We start from the raw sequence: 18,517 nt of genomic DNA on the forward strand, positions 1-18,517 counted from the left end.
AGGGGGAAAGGGAGTTTATTGATAAGCTCCAAAAAGAGATTTTTCAGTCATGCCGTCTAGAAAATAGTCCCTAAATTCAGCCAATACACGCCCTAGATACAAATTCATTTTTTGAAATTCTTGAAACTCATGGAATTCTTTTCAAGAACTTTGTCTGTAAAAAAAAAAAAAAAGGAACTTTGTCTGTGAAAGTTTTCAGTTGAAAAAAAGGTATACAAAGACAATTTTAGCAAGGATTCCCAGCATCCATGGCTTGATTGGGCGCTAAATATCTTTAATAAGGGGAAGTTTATATTCAAACTTCCAAAAATAGTTGTCAAATATGATAGAGCTTTGCTGAAAGATATCATTTTCAGATGTTTACAGATGCCTGTCTTCTCTCTAGTATTTCAAAAATACATCTGCCTCTTGCAGCAGGTGAAAATGTGTATTTCACTTTGTAAATCAACAAACCTCGGGGCAGCACAGATCTTCATGGAGTGCAAAATGAATCATCTGGGGGCTGACGCATATAATTAACTTTCCGTTAGTAGAGGTCTTCTTATCAATTCCTGGACAGTGTGCTGAAAGGTACTGCTGATGAGGCATGACCCAGCGTGTTCCAGAAATGAGTGTTTTCCTTTCGTTTTCACTTGGTATCTGCGAAGCCCAGCATTTCAGAACCACCAGTGCAGAACCCCATTAATGCTTTTTTTCTATTTGGCCAATTTACTTGGAAGAATTTTCACTCTGCTTCAAAAATATCCTCCGCTTTCTCGAAGACCTAAGCAAACCACATTTCGTGTCCAACAGTATTTTGAGCCACGGCGCCTGATCAGATTATGAAGCTCCATTTCCTTGATTGGTTCATTCACCACAAGTAATAGGGAAGAGAGGGGCACTAAATCAATGTTCTGCACATCTTGAAGTCTGACGTCCTAAGCAAATCCAGCTAATCATTATTTGATTGAAAACTGGACGAGCTTAAACAGCAGTCCAATTTTTTTTCTTAGATTCTTCTCCAAAGACAACTTTGGCAGTTCGCAGGCTGCAAATGTTCACGGGAGCTTCTCCACCGCGAAAGGCTGACTTCATTGCTGCTGTTGTCCCTTCGGTTTGGGGAATGGAGGAGCTGAACCATACAAAACCTTCAGCGCTTCGTGGGTTCCTGATATGATACTCTGGTTCTGTCCCCTCTTACCTGCAGCAGAAAATTTCCTTTTGCTGAAACACAAGTGTATAAACATACAGAAAATCCTCTTAAAATATTTTGACCAAAAGAGCATTTAAATCAAGAATTTCTGACATAAGGGGCGCCTGGGTGGCTCAGTGGGTTAAGCCTCTGGCCTTTGGCTCAGGTCATGATCTCAGGGTCCTGGGATTGAGCCCCGCACCGGACTCTCTGCTCAGTGGGGAGCCTGCTTCCCCTCTTACTCTCTGCCTCCTGTGATCTCTGTCTGTCAAATAAATAAATAAGATCTTAAAAAAAAAAAAGAATTTCTGACATAATTACACAACATTTAAGGATGTCCACCATACTGAAAAAATACTCCATCCATTTCTGTGAATCCTTATCCGACATCCTCAGGCACTTGTGATGTCATCTTCAACTGTCCAAAATTGGAAAAAAAAAAGGGGGGGGGCGTGAAAATGCAAGGTTTTGTTACAAACACCCGTTCCTGCACTTGGAACATGAAGGAGGTTGTGGAGTGATGCATGGTTCAGACGACAGACATGTCTGAGACCCACAGTGCTGGTTCCATCTCCGGTTTCCCAGTCCTGTCCTTGGCCTGAGCCCACCACAGCCAATGGCACGGAGGGGAGATTTAAGTCCTCTCTCTTAACCATGGTCTGATACCACCTTATCAGGACAAGGGCTAACCGGTACAGACAGAAGACAGTCCCAAGGTCTATTTTTATACTTTATTACAGTATGTAATTATGTTTACTGTAACCCAATGTTATTTTTAAGATATATGTCTATTTGTATCAAAACAGCTCCTATACTGTGTAGCAGGAAACAGCAGAATGAATTAAATTTCTATAGCGGTGAACACAACACGTTATATGAACACATGAGTTTTCTCTCAAGGCTTTCTTGCTTTATTTTCTGCTTATCCCCGCCGTTCAGGAGGCTTGTTATTTATTCTCTGTAGTTTGTATATAAAATAAATATGCAGAGACGCCTGGGTGGCTCAATCGGTTAAGCAGCTGCCTTCAGCTCAGGTCATGATCCCAGCGTCCTGGGATCGAGTCCCACATCGGGCTCCTTGCTTGGCAGGGAGCCTGCTTCTCCCTCTGCCTCTGCCTGCCACTCTGTCTACCTGTGCTCACTCTCGCTCCTCTCTCTCTGACAAATAAATAAATAAAATCTTAAAAAAATATATGCATTTTGAATTCTCCAGAGGTGACTTGAGATAAGGTACTTACTATGCTTCCTTCCTGCATTCTGCATTCTGACGTCCTCTGCCACCAAATACTTGCATATAAATTGCTTAACGTGGAATGATGCGGCAGTGAATCTCGGGGAGCAAGAGTTACTCTGCGCATCTCAACCACGTTGATTTGCTCAAGTGCACGTGAGACAGAAACATTAAAAGAGGCAGGCCTCAGGTTACGAACGAAGATGGGCATTAAAACTCCGTTTGTCAGTCACTTATTTGGAGTCTGGAATCCTATCTCCTTTAAGCAAAATGTTATAAATGGTGGTCAGCAATGTCCTCTATCTGTAAATTGAATTATAGTGATCAAGTGACTCATGACATATGTGGACTCGTGTAGATAAATGGACCAGCCCATCTTCAAGTTCAAGTTTGGATGCTGGAGGCAGGGAACTGTAGCAATGTGGGAGGTCTATGCTTCAGAGAGAAGCTACACATGGTTTTCCTCCGGCAACCTTCCTGGCTGTGGGTATAGCCTCCATTGTCTTTAGCAATTTTATGTCTCAGTAACTTGCGGGCGACTGTCTTAGCTTCCTGTGGCTGCCATCAGCAAGTACTGTGAACTGAGGGGCTTCGAGTGGCAGAAATCGCTGGATGCCCAGTTCTTGGGGCCAGGAGTCTGTGCTCTCTTGGGAGACACCAGGGGAGGACCCTTCCTCACCCCTTCCAGTCTCTGGCAGTCGCTGGAGGTCTGTGCTTGGTGGCCCATGGCTGGGAGGCGCACAGCCCAATTTGGTGTCTGTCCTCACGTGACCTTCTCCTGGTGTCTGGGTTTCTGTGTCCAAATGTCCTCTGCCTATAGGGGCACCAGTCATTTTGGATTAGGGTCCACCTTCATTTAGGATGACCTCATCAGAACTCAATGACCTCTGCAAAGACCCTACTTCCAAATCAGGCCCCATGAATAGGGGCTGGGTAGAAACGAATTTTGTGGGGCACCCTTCAGCCCCGTGCTGTAACCAGTAGCAACACCGCAGGATTCTGTCCTGTTCCAAGGAGGTTCAATTGAGTTCTCTCCTGACAACCTTGGAAAAACCAGTGTGGCCTTCATTTGCCCCTTCATTTCAGTATTCTGGATCTAGAAATGCATCTGTTCTTCAGATTCTCCTTTAAACAGAACATCTGCCTGGTTAAAATCTTGAACAGGCATTCCTTTTTGTATCTGTATGAGAGTCATCATTTTACTTTTTAAGAAAATGTTGTAGAATGAAGAGGAAGGAAAAAGAATGCCCAAGGGGATTCCCTTCCCCTTCTATGGGCCTTGAGCCGCCCGGAGCAAAGCACTGCAGTAGGTCAAGGCTACCTTGAACCACGTCTGCCTTCCCCTCAACACCTGCTCTTCCTCCCAGGAGATGTCTTCTTAGTGTCTTTGTCCTGCACACGGAGTGGTTGGAGCCCTCACCTGGGGCCTGAGCACCTGACAGAAGGGCTTTCTCGGGAACCCCGCCCACCTTTTTTTTTTTTTTTAAAGATTTTATTTATTTATTTGACAGAGATTACAAGTAGGCAGAGAGGCAGGCAGAGAGAGAGGAGGAAGCAGGCTCCCCGCTGAGCAGAGAGCCCCATGCGGGGCTCCATCCCAGGACGCTGGGATCATGACCCGATTGGAAGGCAGAGGCCTAACCCACTGAGCCACCCAGGCGTCCCGCCCACCCACCCACCTTTCTTGGAAACCCCACCCGCCTTTCTCCATCCAAAGGCCTGCGGTCCTCAGTGGCTCTGGTGTGAGTTCACTGTCAGGCAGGAACTGACCCCCTGTCCTAGGAACACCTTCTCCATCTCCTGCCTTTTAGAAAGACAGCGCTCGCTGATCCAATTTAACCACTATTCAGTATGGTGTAGTGGTTTCCAGTAGTGTCATTGAGATTCTGTTCCCATTTTTCCCAGTCTCTTCCATTTTTGCTGCTCAATTCAAGTGTCTAAAGCTTTCTTTTCTTTTTCTTTTTTTCTTTTTTTTTCCAATTGCTTCTTGTGGCATAGCTAGAGAGCTAGAAAGTCGGCTCTTATGAATTGGGAAAGTTATCAGATAAAACATTTCCTTTTAAACTATTTTTTTGAAAATGGGCAATTAATTTGCTTAACATTTTTTCTATTTATAAATTTTTCTATTCCCTTCTTTGTTAGGTGCTTTAGTTTAAATTTTCCAAAAGTGTTGAAAAGTATATAAATAATTCCATTTTTAGTCATAACTTTAAGAATTTAAAGATAGATTTATACAAGGGCATGGTTTGCACTTTCCCACTGGAAATAAATTAAGGGCTCATCAACTTTGGATTGTTTAAGTAAATTACGGTGTGACTGTGTAATTCAATGCTATACAACCACTAAGAAATTCGTGGGTTAGGGATGCCTGGGTGGCTCAGTCAGCTGAGCGCCTGACTCTCAGTTTCGGCTCAAGTCATGATCTCTGGGTCCTGGGATCGAGCCCTGTTTGGGCTCTGCCCTTAATGCCTAGTGTGCTTGAGATTCTTTCTCTCGCTCTCCCTCTGTCCTTCCCTTTGGCCCCCACCCAGAATGTGCTCTCTTTCTCTCTCAAGTAAATAAATAAATCTTAAGAAAAATAAATTTGTAGATTAGTATTCGTTAGCATGTGTGCCATTTGCCGTGCTGTTATAACAAAGTACCACAAACCAGGCAACTTAAAAGAACAAAAATTTATTGCCTCCCACTTCTGGAGACCAGAAGTCTGAAATCAAGGTGTCAGGGGAGACATGCTATCTCTGAAACCTGGAGAGGATCCTTCCTCACCTCTTCCAGCTTCTGGTGGTTTCTAGACATCCCACCTCTGTCTTTGCATGGCCTTCTCCTTGTGTGTGTCCCTTCTCTTCTTAAAAGGAAGTCCTATTGGATGAAGGTTCAACCTACTCCGGGATGACCTCATCTTAATTTAACCAATCTGGGGTGCCCGGTTGGCTTGGTTGGAAGAGCATGCGACTCTTGATCTCTAGGTTGTGAGATCAAGCCCCACGTTGGGTGTAGAGATTACTTAAAAATAATATCTGGAAAAAAAAAGAAAGAACTATAACAACTAATTATATCTGCAATGATCCTGCTTCCAAATAAAGTCACATTCTGAGGCACTGGGAGTTAGGACTGCAACATTATCTCTTTGGGGGATAGAGTTCAACCCATAATATCATGTTGAGATATCTACATCATATTCTCAAGTAGAAAGAGGAGTAAAAAAGATAGCATGCATAGTACTATCTCATTTAGTTACAGAACGGGTCTGGTGGAATCCCTCAGGTTGGTGAGGAAGTATGTGTCAACCTCCAAGGACAGCCAGAAGCAAAGCTGTACTTACTAAAAACTGGTTGTGACGGAAGAAACTGGTTCTGAGCCATTTAAAGTTAGATTTTCAAAGTTTTGTGGCAATCACTCAATAGAATTGAAGTCGGATAACTGGATTTCAGGTTTGGAAGGTTTCAAAGCTGTAAATACTCACCAAGACCAGGGAATACCCATGGTTTATGGCTCTTCTGCCTTCAGGACTGAGGAGGAGACCCTCCAGCAGGAATCATTAGACCTGCCCCAAGAAGATATCGGCAGGGAGTAGAGGAAGGTTCCAGGAGACCGAGTTGTCCCTCTGAAAGCCGAGGGTAAAAGGCCAATGGGGTGTCCACATATCATGGTGGCAGGGACCTGGCAACTCTAGATCAGGCCTGTGGTTGCAGGAGTCTGTAAATTCCTGGAAGCTTGCCCATGCTTGTCACTCCCGTGTTCCTGTCCCAGGCCACAAGGAGAGAAGGCAGGCAGATTGGAGGTGATGGTATTTCATTGCTGGAGAAGGTCCTGAGGTGTAGAAGGGCTACTGTGTGTCAAGGAAGGGGACATGGTGGCCACAGCTGCTGGAAACCTGGGCAATGGCCATGGTCTTCCTGGAGATGGCCCCAGATGGGTCCACCAATGCCTCGGCACTAGGGGCTTGGAGAGTGTGATGATGATATCCTGCTAACCCTTTTCACTGCTTCACTCGCTAATCTTCCAGAATTGGACCTGGGTCTCAGGTGGCTGGTACTCTCCCCAAGCTCTATCCTGCTTCTCCGAGGTTTTTTTTTTGTCTGGAATCATGTATAACTGGAGGCTGGTTCAGGCAGAGGAAGACTGGGCTCACCCTTCACAGTTACACCGAAGAAACGATGTGCTTGTGTTCTAAAGAACAATGGGAATGCCAATCCTAACGCTTATGTAATGCTTATTATGTGCCAGCTTCTGTTTTAAGCATTTTACATAAATTAGCTCATTTAATCCTCATTAACGAAACTGTGAAGAACGCACTATTACTATTCCCATCTTGATAGACTGAGAAACTGGAGCACAAAGAGGTTAAACATTGGCTGAGACACTCTTCTGCTAGTTGAGGAAAACTCAGGTCTTTCTTTGCCTGGGAATTCTGTTAATAATGTCACCAGAGCAGGCTGATCTTGAAGAATAGTGTGTATTCTGGTGGGCTAGCTGGGGATTGGGAGCTACTGGACACATGCTTCATTGCCAAGGTCATTCTTTGGGTTAAATAACACGCAGCAGTAGGTCTGAGGCATTCCAGTCGTGATCTGGCCTTGGGGAATTTGGGGTCAACAGTGATGTTAATAATGGTTAAGCTCCTGAGCCAAGAAGAAATGTTTAAAACATGAGTAAGGCTAGAAACAGTTCCAAATTCCAGACCTGAGGGGATCTGGAGCCAGAGGAGGCCCCTCCTTGCCCCATTGGGTAGGGTGGAGATTGGAATTCCATTCTCAGTGGAAGGTTATGGGGTGAGGGGGAGGATCTCCTCCAGAGGGTAGCCTCTAGCTACAGGGATTAAAATAATTTTTGTGGTGGGAGAGAGCTGGGCTCTTGATTTATCTTTCCCTTCAGGAAGGGTTAATGCGCAAGAACTGCTAATATTAATCGAGTGCTTATTCAGTTAATTTCCACGTTAACCCTCTTCCAGGTAACGTTTTCCTCAACCTTGTAAGGCAGGTGTTATTATCTCTCGAGAGGATAGGTAGTCCTGGAGAGGTTAAACAACTTGCCTAAGCTAGAGTTTTTAAGAAATTTATTAAAGTGTGGTGTATGTTGGGAAAAATTGTAAGGGTGTAGATCGACATAAGGCTGTAGATCTCACAGCGAACCCATCTGTGAGCCATCTCTTGGGACAGCAAATAGGGCCTGAGATCTCAAGTGTCCCACACACCTCCTTGACGCCTTCCTCAGTCACTGTCCCACCTCCTCCCCAGAGGTAAACATTATTCAGATTTCCAGCAAAAGAGCTCGGTGTTCAAAAAAATGAAAGTCAACCAAGTAAAGGTGAAGATCTACTTGGTTTTATTAAATGATTCATGAGCCCGGTGGCATTCCGTCTAGCAAGTCGGGGAGAGCTGCAAGGAGTCCCACAAAATGGAAGCTTTTTATAGAAAGTTATTAGCAAAAGGAAAGAAAGGACGAGTTCAGGTGAGATCACTGCATGGGGGGGAGGGGGAGGGGCTTATTATGCAGATTACCTCATCGGCCTTGGGGCAGTGTTGGGGTTTGGGGACAGAGAAGGCTTATCAGACAATTCCTGATGGACCTGGTCAGACTACATTTCCAGGGGGAGTTGAAACTGCAAATAGTATTAGTCCAGATTTGGTGAACTTGGCTTAAGTGATACCATTTTGTGTTTAAATATTAGTTTTGCCTGATGTTTGAGTTTGTATAAATGGAATCATACAACATGTGTTCTTGTGGTTTGGCTTCTTTTGGCCAACATTATGGGGGTGACATTTATTCCTGTTGCTGAGCGAGCATAGCCTAATTCACCTGTTTTCATGGGGTTATGGTGTCCCATTGCATGCCTTTGTGCTGGGTGCATACCCAAGAGCCAATGACTGAGTCACAAGGTTGGTGCTAACCGGGATTTCGAACCAGACGTGTCAACTTTAAGCGTAACCATTGCGTCCTATGCCGCCATGTGCCATGGTTGGTGTCAGGCTGGGGTTATGGAGGCAAAACCAGACTGGCATCCTGAGGAGAGACCGGATGTGGCAGTGGAACTGGATGGGGAACAGAGAAGAGTAGCAGTGCTGGGAGATCTGGGGGGGGGGTATGGTGAGCAGAAGGATACAGTCCCTGGCGTGGGTTCCTGGGGAGGTGGTGATGTCATTCAATTTAAGGAGAGCAGAGGAGGACCCAGTTTGTGGGAGAAGAGTGCGAGTTCAGTCTGGCCCAGGAAATGTCCCAGGATGCCTGAGGGACCTCCAGTGGCGTGATCCAGGGGGCACTATGGTGGAGATTTTGCTTTGGGCTTGGGACTCAGGAGCCCTTGCTGTGGGCAAAGCCAGGGAGATGGGATTGCTAGGGGAGGATGGTCACAGGGGGAAGGGCCTTAAGGACCCTGACACTGCAGAGTCAGGTTGTCTGCTAGGACCAGGTGGTCTGGGTGGGGGTGGGGAGTAGAAAGTGGGAAGTGTCTAGTTAGCGGAAACCAAGAATGAGCACAAACATTGGTGAATGGCTCTAAGCCCCTCCCAGTGTGGTGACCACACCCACATTTTTAGGACCCTTCTCTTTTAGCAGGGTAGTCTAGAGTAGGGGACGCTAAAGCAAAGAGCCCTAAGAGTGCTGGTTTGGGGAAAAAAGAAACAGTTTAGTATGAGATGTTTTGGGAACTTAGGGAAAACATTTTAGAAACATAGACTGACATAGTTCAGAAATGGGGCTGTTCCCCTGACCCCCTAGAGAAGGACCTGGGAATGTGGGGCTCAAGGAGTGGCGACTGGCATGGTGAGTGGGGACAAACGATGCAACAGAGAGAGAATTAGGTGACGTGAAAACAGTTGTCATGCCATATCCTCTGTGGTGCATGGTGGGGGATGTGGTCCTGCCAGGAAGAATGGGGACCACCGGAGCCCCTCGGCCATCTAGGACAAGACAACAATGATGCGGGTCACCTTACCGTGCCTCTCACCTGACACGCACGCTTTGTTAGGCTTGAACGAGGCTTACCACGACCCATTCATTCCACAGCCAACACAGTCAGCCGAAGGAGCCCCTGTCCCAAGAGCATGCGTCTCCTTTTGTGTCAGATCCAGACTCTGGTCCAGCTGCCACCTTCACCAGAAGCAGTCTCTCGCCACAGCTCCCTAGATTCAAGGATGTGACGGGGCCTGCTCTCTGCGGGGTCCTCCTCAATGCGATCTGCCACTTTTCCGACCAGGACCAGCTGGAGCGCTTTCTCGGTCCCTCCCATTAAATCAGTGCTTAAATAAGAAATACGGTCAATGAGAATGACACAGGACAGGAGGTCTGGGCTCATAAACAAGACACCAGAAGCAGGTCTCTTCTCAAAGGGGAGCCTATTCCTGTAATCTCCTTGCAGCCCGTGGGTGAGGGGAACGCAGGAACCAGCTGCCATTGCAGCGAATGTGGGCATGAGTCACGCGGGGGGGGGGGGGAAGACTCCGTGGAAAATCTATGATAAAATGTGCAGATTGAGCCGCTGATTGTGCTTCTGCTCCGCTCCCTAGACTAGATGACTGAGTAACTCCAGATCAGGAGAGCGAAGAATAGAACTTTGGGCTGTTATCATCGTAAACTGGGGCTATTTTGGGTCCAAGACTAAAACACCGAAGTGTTCTGGGGGTTGTGGAGAGCACCCACACCCTTCCAGCCGCGGATCCGGAGGCTGGCGCTCAAGTGTAGAAAGACCCACCGGTGAAAAGTAGTAAGTGCGGGCGCCGCCGCTCTCCACGGCGCAAAGGAGCCGATCTCGTTCCTACAAACTCTGCCCTGTAGGGCACTGCAGGTCGGGCAGGGCGGTCAGGTGCCTTTAGATTTAGGGTCATGGCAAAGGTGGGATTGCTCAGCTGTCTCCTGCAGGGCTTCACCAAAGCATGCTTCAGGAGAAGAGTCTGGGCCCCTGCTGCCGGGGGATGCCACGGGGCCAGAATGGTCTCTGTTCTTGAACTTCGAACTTTAGCTCATGGTCCTTCAGCCAGACTTGCCCCTCAGCAGTCCCATGGGCAGAACGCCCGCTGCCTTCCCCTTCTGGAGCCACAGGGCTAGGCCCTGGAGCCAGGGAGTAAGGGGGATCCCCACTTCCTGGCTCTGCCCTGGGGAGCTGCAGAGTGAATGCAGGCGACCTGGACTGGGTCCCCTCTGGGTTGTCAGCGTTCAGGCAGACAGCCGGCCTTGAGGGGCGCTGAATTTGGGTCAGAGCTGGAAATGGTTGTCTGTTCAGAGCAGACATGGCCCATGAGAAGGAAGACAGTTGTGCAGAAATCACTGGAACACAGGGCCCTGAGAGTTTAATAGAAAAGAAGTGCAATAGAAAGGAGTTTAATGGAAAAGAAGCCCCTGCACGACCCCTGGGAGAGGCCGGGGAGAGGTTGCAGCAGATGACAGAAAGTGGAGAGAGGGGCTGTCAAGAGTCCCCAGGGAGGAGGGCTCTGGGTCTGGCTGTCGGGAAAGGTGCCTCTTCCACTGGAGACTGAACCGTGACAAAGGTCAGAGGCAGATGAGTCTCAGCCATCAGTCAAGGGCCCTCCCCCAGGAGGCTGGTTTCATCTTCTCTGTGGAGCAGGAGGTGAGGGCTTTGGGGAGGGTGGTCGGTTGGCCTGGGGGGCAAAAGGGAAGATTTGGGAAGGCCGTTGTGGGCATGAGACTGGGAGGCAGGGACAGATCAGGACCCCATGACCAGCTTCGCTCCCACCACAACTTCCTTCAGGTCTTAATTCAAAAGGCCCCTCCTTAGTGGGAGCTTCCCTAGCTCATCTGCAGTTGTAACCCCTGGACCCTCCCATTTTCTCTCCCTGCTTTCGTTCTCTCTTGGCACTTAATGGTATTTCACATACTATGTATTTCTTGCATTAATATGACTGTTTTTTTTTTTTATATTTATTTTTTTATTTCAGAGAAAGAAGGACCGGGGAGGGGGGGAGAGTCTTCAAGCAGACCCCCTGCTGAGCAGGTGGGGCTCCATCCCATGACCCATGAGATCATGACCTGAGCGGAAACCAAGTTGGACACTAACCGAGGGAGCCCCTCAGGCGTCCCTGACTGCTGTTCTCAAAATCCCGGGGAAGTGGGCACAGAGACCCAGACACAGAGAACACCGCCCGTGAAGGTGCGTTTGGAGACGGTTTGTCAGAGACCCAGAAACTCCGAAGATTGCTGGCAGATCACCAGAAGTTGGGGACAGCCGTGAAACGGATCCTTTCTCATAGGACCCCAAAGAAAGTAACCCTCCGGGCACCTTGGTCTTCCACTTTCCAGCCCCCAGAATGGTGTAAGCCCCCCACTCTGTGATGTTCCGTTGCGGCAGCCCCAATCAAGGAGCACCGCAGGGGACTGACATTTTTTGTTTCATTTTTTCTGTATTTGCCCCACGAGTCTCCCAGCATGCACTGCAGCCCAGCCCAAACTCTCTCCGCCCTTAGCTTTGTCCCCACGGGTACACTTTGACCCGAAACCCACCCGAACGAGATTAGGCCAAGTGATAGGTGCAAACCAAAATGCATGATTCACCAACGGTAATTTTAAAAATCTGGTTTAGTGTTTGCATTTATCCTCAGTGAGGGAGAGTGGCAGGAAGGCACCGCTCAGAGACCTGTGCCAAGCACATGGGGGTCCAGGCCCAGAGCCTCGTGTGATGCCTCTCTGTTTGGTTTCTCAGGATGGGCCTCTAGAAGCAGCACCACCAGCCCTGGGCCTCAAGCCTCCTTGGTTGGTGTCCCTGGGCAGCCTGAGCACGGTAGTCACGCACCAGCAGATACAAATCTGACTTTACAGGTAACCTTGGAAGGTCAGAAGCTGGTCCAGAACCCGGACATCCCCCAGGGTCCTACTAAGTCTTCCCCGCTAGGGTGGTGCATTGCTCGGGTTATGAGAAGGAAGACAGTTGTACAGAAATCACTGGAACACAGGGTCCTGAGAGCTAGTAAGAAGGCGCGAGCCATGGGGCTGTCCTGGGAGGGGTAGCCCTTGCCCTTTACACAGGGTAGGAGATGGGGGTGGGGGGCATGGAGAAGCCTTCCGTTGTGTAAGTTGTTTAACAAACAACTTTTGACATCGCATTGGACTCTCCGAATTGACCTTCAGAATCTTAACCTCAATCTTGAAAAATAACCAACGTTATTCAGATGAGGACGCAAGGCCTCTTGTCCTTGAGTAAACAGGCCTTCCTTAACTGTACCCTGTTATTGCTAATTCCCGCCAAGAGCAAGAAAAAGGGAGAATTGGCAATAGGTACACACATGCCATATACTTCCTCCAAATATTTAACCACAAAGGCAGAAATGCTCCCTAAAGATAGCAAAGGAAGTTGTAAAATGGTTAGATCCGCTCAGCTCTCGGGACCGGGGATCCTGTGTGAGGGCCGGACAGCCGCTAATCTCTTTAATAAGGAGATCCAGAAATAAACACAGAGACTTTTCTTTATATTTCTAAGCAGATCAGAAGGGTAAGCTGGTCTCGTCATTCTATAGACGGACTGACTTCGGGATACTGTAGGCTGCTTCCACGCATTGTAATCAACCCAGGGAAGTTTGCAAAAACTCCACATCAAATAATTTTGGTTTGCTGAAACTGTTTTTTTCAAAAACGAGAGACTGAAAGGTGTCCCATTTCCACTGGCTTCTGCTTCTCTCCCAGGTAGTGGGGGTGCAGGAGTTCCCTGTGAACATCAAAGGCAGACCCTGGCCTTGGAGTTGAATTTTGGGGGGGAAGTGGGAGCCAGACAGTGGAGCTTCTCAGCCTTTGTGAAGCCTAGCCAAGGGACCCCAAACCCATCCCGATACCCCATTTTCTTCCTTTGACACCAACCACAGGGGCTGACCTTAATTTCCTTTTTTTTTTTTGTTTAAAGATTTTATTTGACAGACAGAGATCACGAGTAGGCAGAGAGTCAGGCAGAGAGAGGGGGGTAGGCAGGCTCCCTGCTGAGCAGAGAGCCTTATGGGGGGCTCCATACCAGGACCCTGAGATCATGACCTGAGCTGAAGGCAGAGGCTCAACCCACTGAGCCACCCAGGGTCCTGCTTAATTTACTTTTGACGGAGCCCATCACTCAGTCCCGACCCCAAGAAAGCAAGCCCCAGGCCAGGCTGTGATGCAGTCTTCTAAAAGGCTAGCAAACAGCCATTTTCACCTTAATGAGTTTTATTGCTATCCACCCAGGGTAACAAAATCGGTTAAGGTGCTGCTTTTTCTTCTTGATTTGTAAGCAAATTCACTAGATTCTGGTGTGAATTGTTTGTAACAGGCAGCACAATTGTTTTGTTTTTCTCCCATTTGGCTTTTTTGGGCATGTTTTTATTTTATTTTCTGAATTAAGGTTATATACCCACAGTATACCTGACTATACCCTTAGTAACAGACATTCAAAATCTAGAGCGATTTGGGGCTCTGGGGTGGCTTGGTCGTTAAGCATCTGCCTTCAGCTCAGGTCAGGATCCCAGGATCCTGGGTTCAAGCCCTACATTCGGCGAGAAGCCTGTTTCTCCCTCTCCCACTCCCCCTGCTCGTGTTGCCTCTCTCGCTGAATCTCTCTCTGTCAAATAAATAAAATTCAGAGCCACCGGGTTGCGATTTAACAGTGGTAGAATCATTAGAAGAAGCCGGGTCTGATACCCCAATCCGCTCTTCAACCCAAGTCACACTGCCTTTCCTATGGAAAAAATAAAAAGCATTTCTCATTCACCTCACATGGGCTAATTCTCTCTGCAAACTGCAACATATTTGCAGAACCAGTCCTTCAGAACAGTTTTTAAATAAAGGGTAAGTTGATACTTATTGTGTGCTAAATTCTAGATGGGCTGCAGCGGTTTAAAACCACGCCCTCATTGCATCCTCCCTCCAGCCCTGGTTATGAACCCTGGAGCCGACTTGGATTTACTCCATCCTCCATCCTCCGCCTTCCAAATGAAGGTGGGGGTGCGATGTTCCTACAGGTGCATTCAGTTCTAAACACACTGTAATTTTGAAAGACTTTCCTGTTGTGTTACGGTTAGGTGGCCTGTTCCAGAAATAGAACTGAAGTGTATTTTTTTTTAATGGTCCAAAGACAAATTATCCAACTAAATTGGCAAATTGTATAATTGCAATATACATAAAACTTAAATAAATGATAAAACCCTCATAAATTAAAATAGTTCATTGAGGGCGCCTGGGTGGCTCAGTGGGTTAAGCCTCTGCCTTCAGCTCAGGTCACGATCCCAGGGTCCTGGGATTGAGCCACGCATGGGGCTCTCTGCTCAGTAGGGAGCCTGCTTCCCCCTCTCTGTCTCTGCCTGCCTCTCTGCCTACTTGTGATCTCTCTCTCTTTGTCAAATAAACCAATAAAATCTTAAAAAAAAAAAAGTTCATTGAAACTGATGTCTTCGAGACAATGCAATTTCTTGAGATTTAAAGTTATCCTGAGTGTGTCGGCAGTTTTGGTAAGCTACTTTGGCCTTTCTCTGCAGATTTTGTACACATAAGTGTTGACCTTGTTAAACATACATGTGCCTCATTTTGTGTTCTTTTAGCAACACTGAGAACCTATTGTCTTTGTGATAAAAGGGGAAAATGAACTGCTCGGGCTTGGGGGCTGGTCACTCACAAATGATCAGCTAGTCCTTATCTGGAGCAAAGGGCTCCAGAAATTTCTCTTTGGAGGGGAAACCCCATTCCAGTGCTATTTGGATCCAAATTTCTAAGAAAGACAAGGAGGAAGTGGTGAACTTGGAAGATAGGGCCTGCGTTCGGGTGCTTCGTGATTGAGTAATGAGGACCACGGGGCAGCTGGACTCCAGAAGAAGGTGCGTGTTGCTTGGGTCTAGGGCTGGAGCCCCGCAAAGACCAGCCCCTCCCCGCTAGGGATCTTTAATTACTACCCCGCGCAGACCCGCTCAGTACGTGGTTGGGAGGAGAGGGTGGCAAACCCAGCCCAGCCCTCCGGGGGAGCACTTGAACTTGTAAATCCCCCGACCTCAAGCAACAGGCCTTTGGAAAAGGCTAAAACCACCGTCAACCTTGAAAGGTGGAAATTCCCAGTGGGAATTTATGTAAATTTGGCCGGCTACCGAAAAAGAGGCAGATCTTGATTTGGGTATTTTGGGCTTCAGAAAGAAAGCCCCAGTACAGAAGGAAGCCAGTGCGCCCGTGGTCACCGCTCGCTCAGTGCATGGTTGTGACTTTACTGGAAATCGCGGCCCTCCTGCTTCCCACCCTCCTGATCCCCTCGGAAGCCGGGTTCTGACCCCGCTAAATTCTAGATGGGCCGGCGAAGGGAGCACACCAGCTGGGGTCACCGCCGCGGAGGGTCTCCCCCAGTGCAGCGTAACACCAGGGGCTTACAAGGCCTCACAGGTCAACCCTGTTCCCCAGCCCCCCGCCACCTGCCAGAGTAGTTTTTTTCTTTGAACTTTATTTTATTTTACTTTTAAGGATTTTATTTATTTATTTGACAGAGACAATGAGAGAGGGAACACAAGCAGGGGGAGTGGGAGTGGGAGAGGGAGAAGCCGGCCTCCCGCTGAGCAGGGAGCCAGATGGGGGTCTCATCCCCGCACCGGGGATCAAGACCCAAGCCAAAGGCAGAGACCCAACCACTGAGCGACCCAGGCGCCCCTCTTTGAACCTTATTTTTTCAGTGTTCCAAGATACATTGTTTATGCACCCCACCCAGTGCTCCATGCAATCCGCACCCTCCTTAATACCCACCACCCGGCTCACCCAACCCTCTACCCCCACAAAACCCTCAGTTTGTTTCTGAGTCCGCAGTCTCTCATGGTTCTCTCCTCCTCCGATTTCCTCCAACTCTCTTCTCCCAATGTCCTCCGTGTTATTCCTTAGTTTTGACCGTGTTCCCCACTGAGACCCGCAGCTTGCCCTCCCAGGCCAGGGATCCTCAAGCTAGCCCCCGATGGCTTCCTCTGTCCGGTTGCGTCCACCCTTGGGCCCCGGGAGCCTTGCGCCGGCTGGCCCATGGTGGGCACGCTGTCACCAGCGGTGGAAAGGGTCAGGAGGGAGAGGGGCAGAGAGAGGGGTGGCTGTGACCCGCGAGGTATCCGCATCCTCCACGCGCAGCCATTGCCACGGGGATGTGGCCCGTCGCACGCTCTCTTCCGCGCGGTCAGCGGGTCCCCGCGGCAAGTCACCCCCAACAGCGGGACAAGCCGGGAGAGGCCAGGCCCCGGCGGCGGGGCGCTGGGACTGGACCGCGGCAGTCTCCCGCGGCCCGGCTCGGCGTTTGGCAGCCGGCCCCGAGTCAAAGCCCGGTCGCGGCCTCACGCGGTTCTCTGTCTTGACTCCGCAGATGCCCGCACCGTGACATTGGCTAGGAGTGGGGGAGGAGGGCTCCCCTCAGGCTCTGGCCTGGAGCCTTCCATTTTCACCCAACGTCCCCACCTGAGCCCCTCGAGACACCACCTTGGGGGCTCTCTCAGGAGCAACCTGCGAGCCACAGTTGGCCCGAGCTCCGCGGGATCGGGGGACCCTGAGGACCGTCCCCTCCGGAAGCTCCCAGTTCAGAGGGTCACGGCCCTCGGCGGAGCCCCGGGCCCCTCGGTGGACTCCGCCTCCTCGGCACCCAGTTGACCTCCGTGCCTGCCCCCTGCTCCCCGCGACTCCTCGGTCTTAAGCTCGGAGTGGAGTTGGCGTCGGAGCCCAGTATCCCGGGGAGGTGGAAAAACGAGCTCGGCGGCTCGGGTGCCGAGAAATTCTGGCAGTCGCGGCCGGGAGGCCTGACGCCGGGGCGTGCCGGGCCCGGGGGTTTGGCGGCTCCCCACGCGGGGAGCAGCAGGCTCAGCTCGCGGCGTCCCCCGACCCCCACCCTCGCCCTCATCCCCGGGGCCGCCGAAGGGGAGGGCGGGGCCGCTCGCCGCCGGAGACACTGGCGCCCGGGTTCTCCGGTTACTGCTTCTAGTTCTCGGCGCGGGCACCGCTCCGCTCCGGGGCAGGGCGGCCGGGTGCGCGGGCCCCGCGGCGCCGAGGACTCGGCTCGGAACTTTTGTCGGGCTCCGGGCGGGGGAACCCGGGGCGCGCGCGCCTCCTCCAGTGCGGCGGCCCCGCCCTCCTCCCCGCCCGGTCCCCGCCCGCGCCCGCCCGCCGCGCCCGGAAAGCCCCAGCGGCTCCTCCCACCCCCGAGGGGGCTTTCTCCAGCCTCCAGTGACTTTAGTCTTCGAGCGCAGCCGCTCGGCGCTCGTTTCCGCCGGGCTGGAGCGCGCGGAGCCCCGCTGGTCTGCGGCCGCAGGGGACGAGGGGCGGTGACCCCGGCGCACGCCCCGCGCCCCAGTCTCCCGGCCCGCGCCCCGGCCGCCAGCATGGTGTTGCTGGCCGGGCCCGGGCCGGAGGGCGGCGGGGCGCGCCGCGTGTCCCCGCAGACGCCGTCCCCACCCCGGGACGCTCAGGCCGGGGAGGACCCTGCCGACTACGAGGAGTACGAGGACTTCTCGTGTCTGCCCGACACCCGCAGCATCGCCTCGGATGACTCCTTCTACCCTGTCGGAGGCGAGGAGGAATACGGCACCGCGAATGCGGAGAGCGTCCCAGAGGGCGTCCCGGAGGAGGCGACCCTCCTGCGCGCCGCCTGCGCCAACGACGTGGGGCTGCTGAGGGCGCTGGTGCGGCGGGGGCCGAGCGCCGAGGAGGTGCAGGAGACCGACCGCAACGGCCGGGTAAGTCGGCGTCCCCGCCGCACTCCCCCCCGTTCCGCGTCGCCCTGGTCCCGGCTCTGCCCGGTCCCGCGGTGACTGTGCCGCTGCCCAGCGCGCGTCTTCGTCGCCGGCTGGGCGTGCAGCGCGTGCGGAGCCCTGGGCGGCCCTGCGTCTCCCGGGCCGGGGTCGCGGTCTGGCCAGTGGCGGGGTGGGTGGTGCGGAGCGTGGCCCGAGGTCACAGCGCCGCGGGAGACGCCGCTGGTCTCGAGTCTTCACCGCCTCCCTCTCGGTTCCCGCCCCCGGAGTCCTCCTGTCCTTGAATTCCCCCCGCCCCCACCCCCGGGGGCCCGCTGGGATCCGGGTTGGAAACCCCTCGGGTCTCTAACAGCTGGGCCCCCTCCGACCGTTATCTTCCTTGCCCGCCGGGACGACGTCCTAACCGGAACCCCAGTTGCCTTCACCGCCCCCCCCCCCCCCCCCCCCCCCCCCCCCCCCCCCCCC

General features: G+C 51.2%; 1 protein-coding gene across 1 annotated transcript in view; it reads left to right on the forward strand.

The window, feature by feature from the left end:
- The first annotated feature begins 17,555 nt into the window (after nucleotides 1–17,555).
- ANKRD33B (ankyrin repeat domain 33B) overlaps nucleotides 17,556–18,517 on the forward strand; it is a 70,934-nt gene continuing 69,972 nt past the window's right edge. The window contains exon 1 of the mRNA XM_032861873.1: nucleotides 17,556–18,037. Coding sequence (XP_032717764.1) covers nucleotides 17,684–18,037 — 354 coding nt within the window. The 5' untranslated portion in view covers nucleotides 17,556–17,683. The remainder of the gene's footprint in view (nucleotides 18,038–18,517) is intronic.

Source organism: Lontra canadensis, unplaced genomic scaffold, assembly GCF_010015895.1.
Source record: "Lontra canadensis isolate GAN:19392208 unplaced genomic scaffold, GSC_riverotter_1.0 scaffold22, whole genome shotgun sequence".
Lineage (NCBI taxonomy): Eukaryota > Metazoa > Chordata > Mammalia > Carnivora > Mustelidae > Lontra > Lontra canadensis.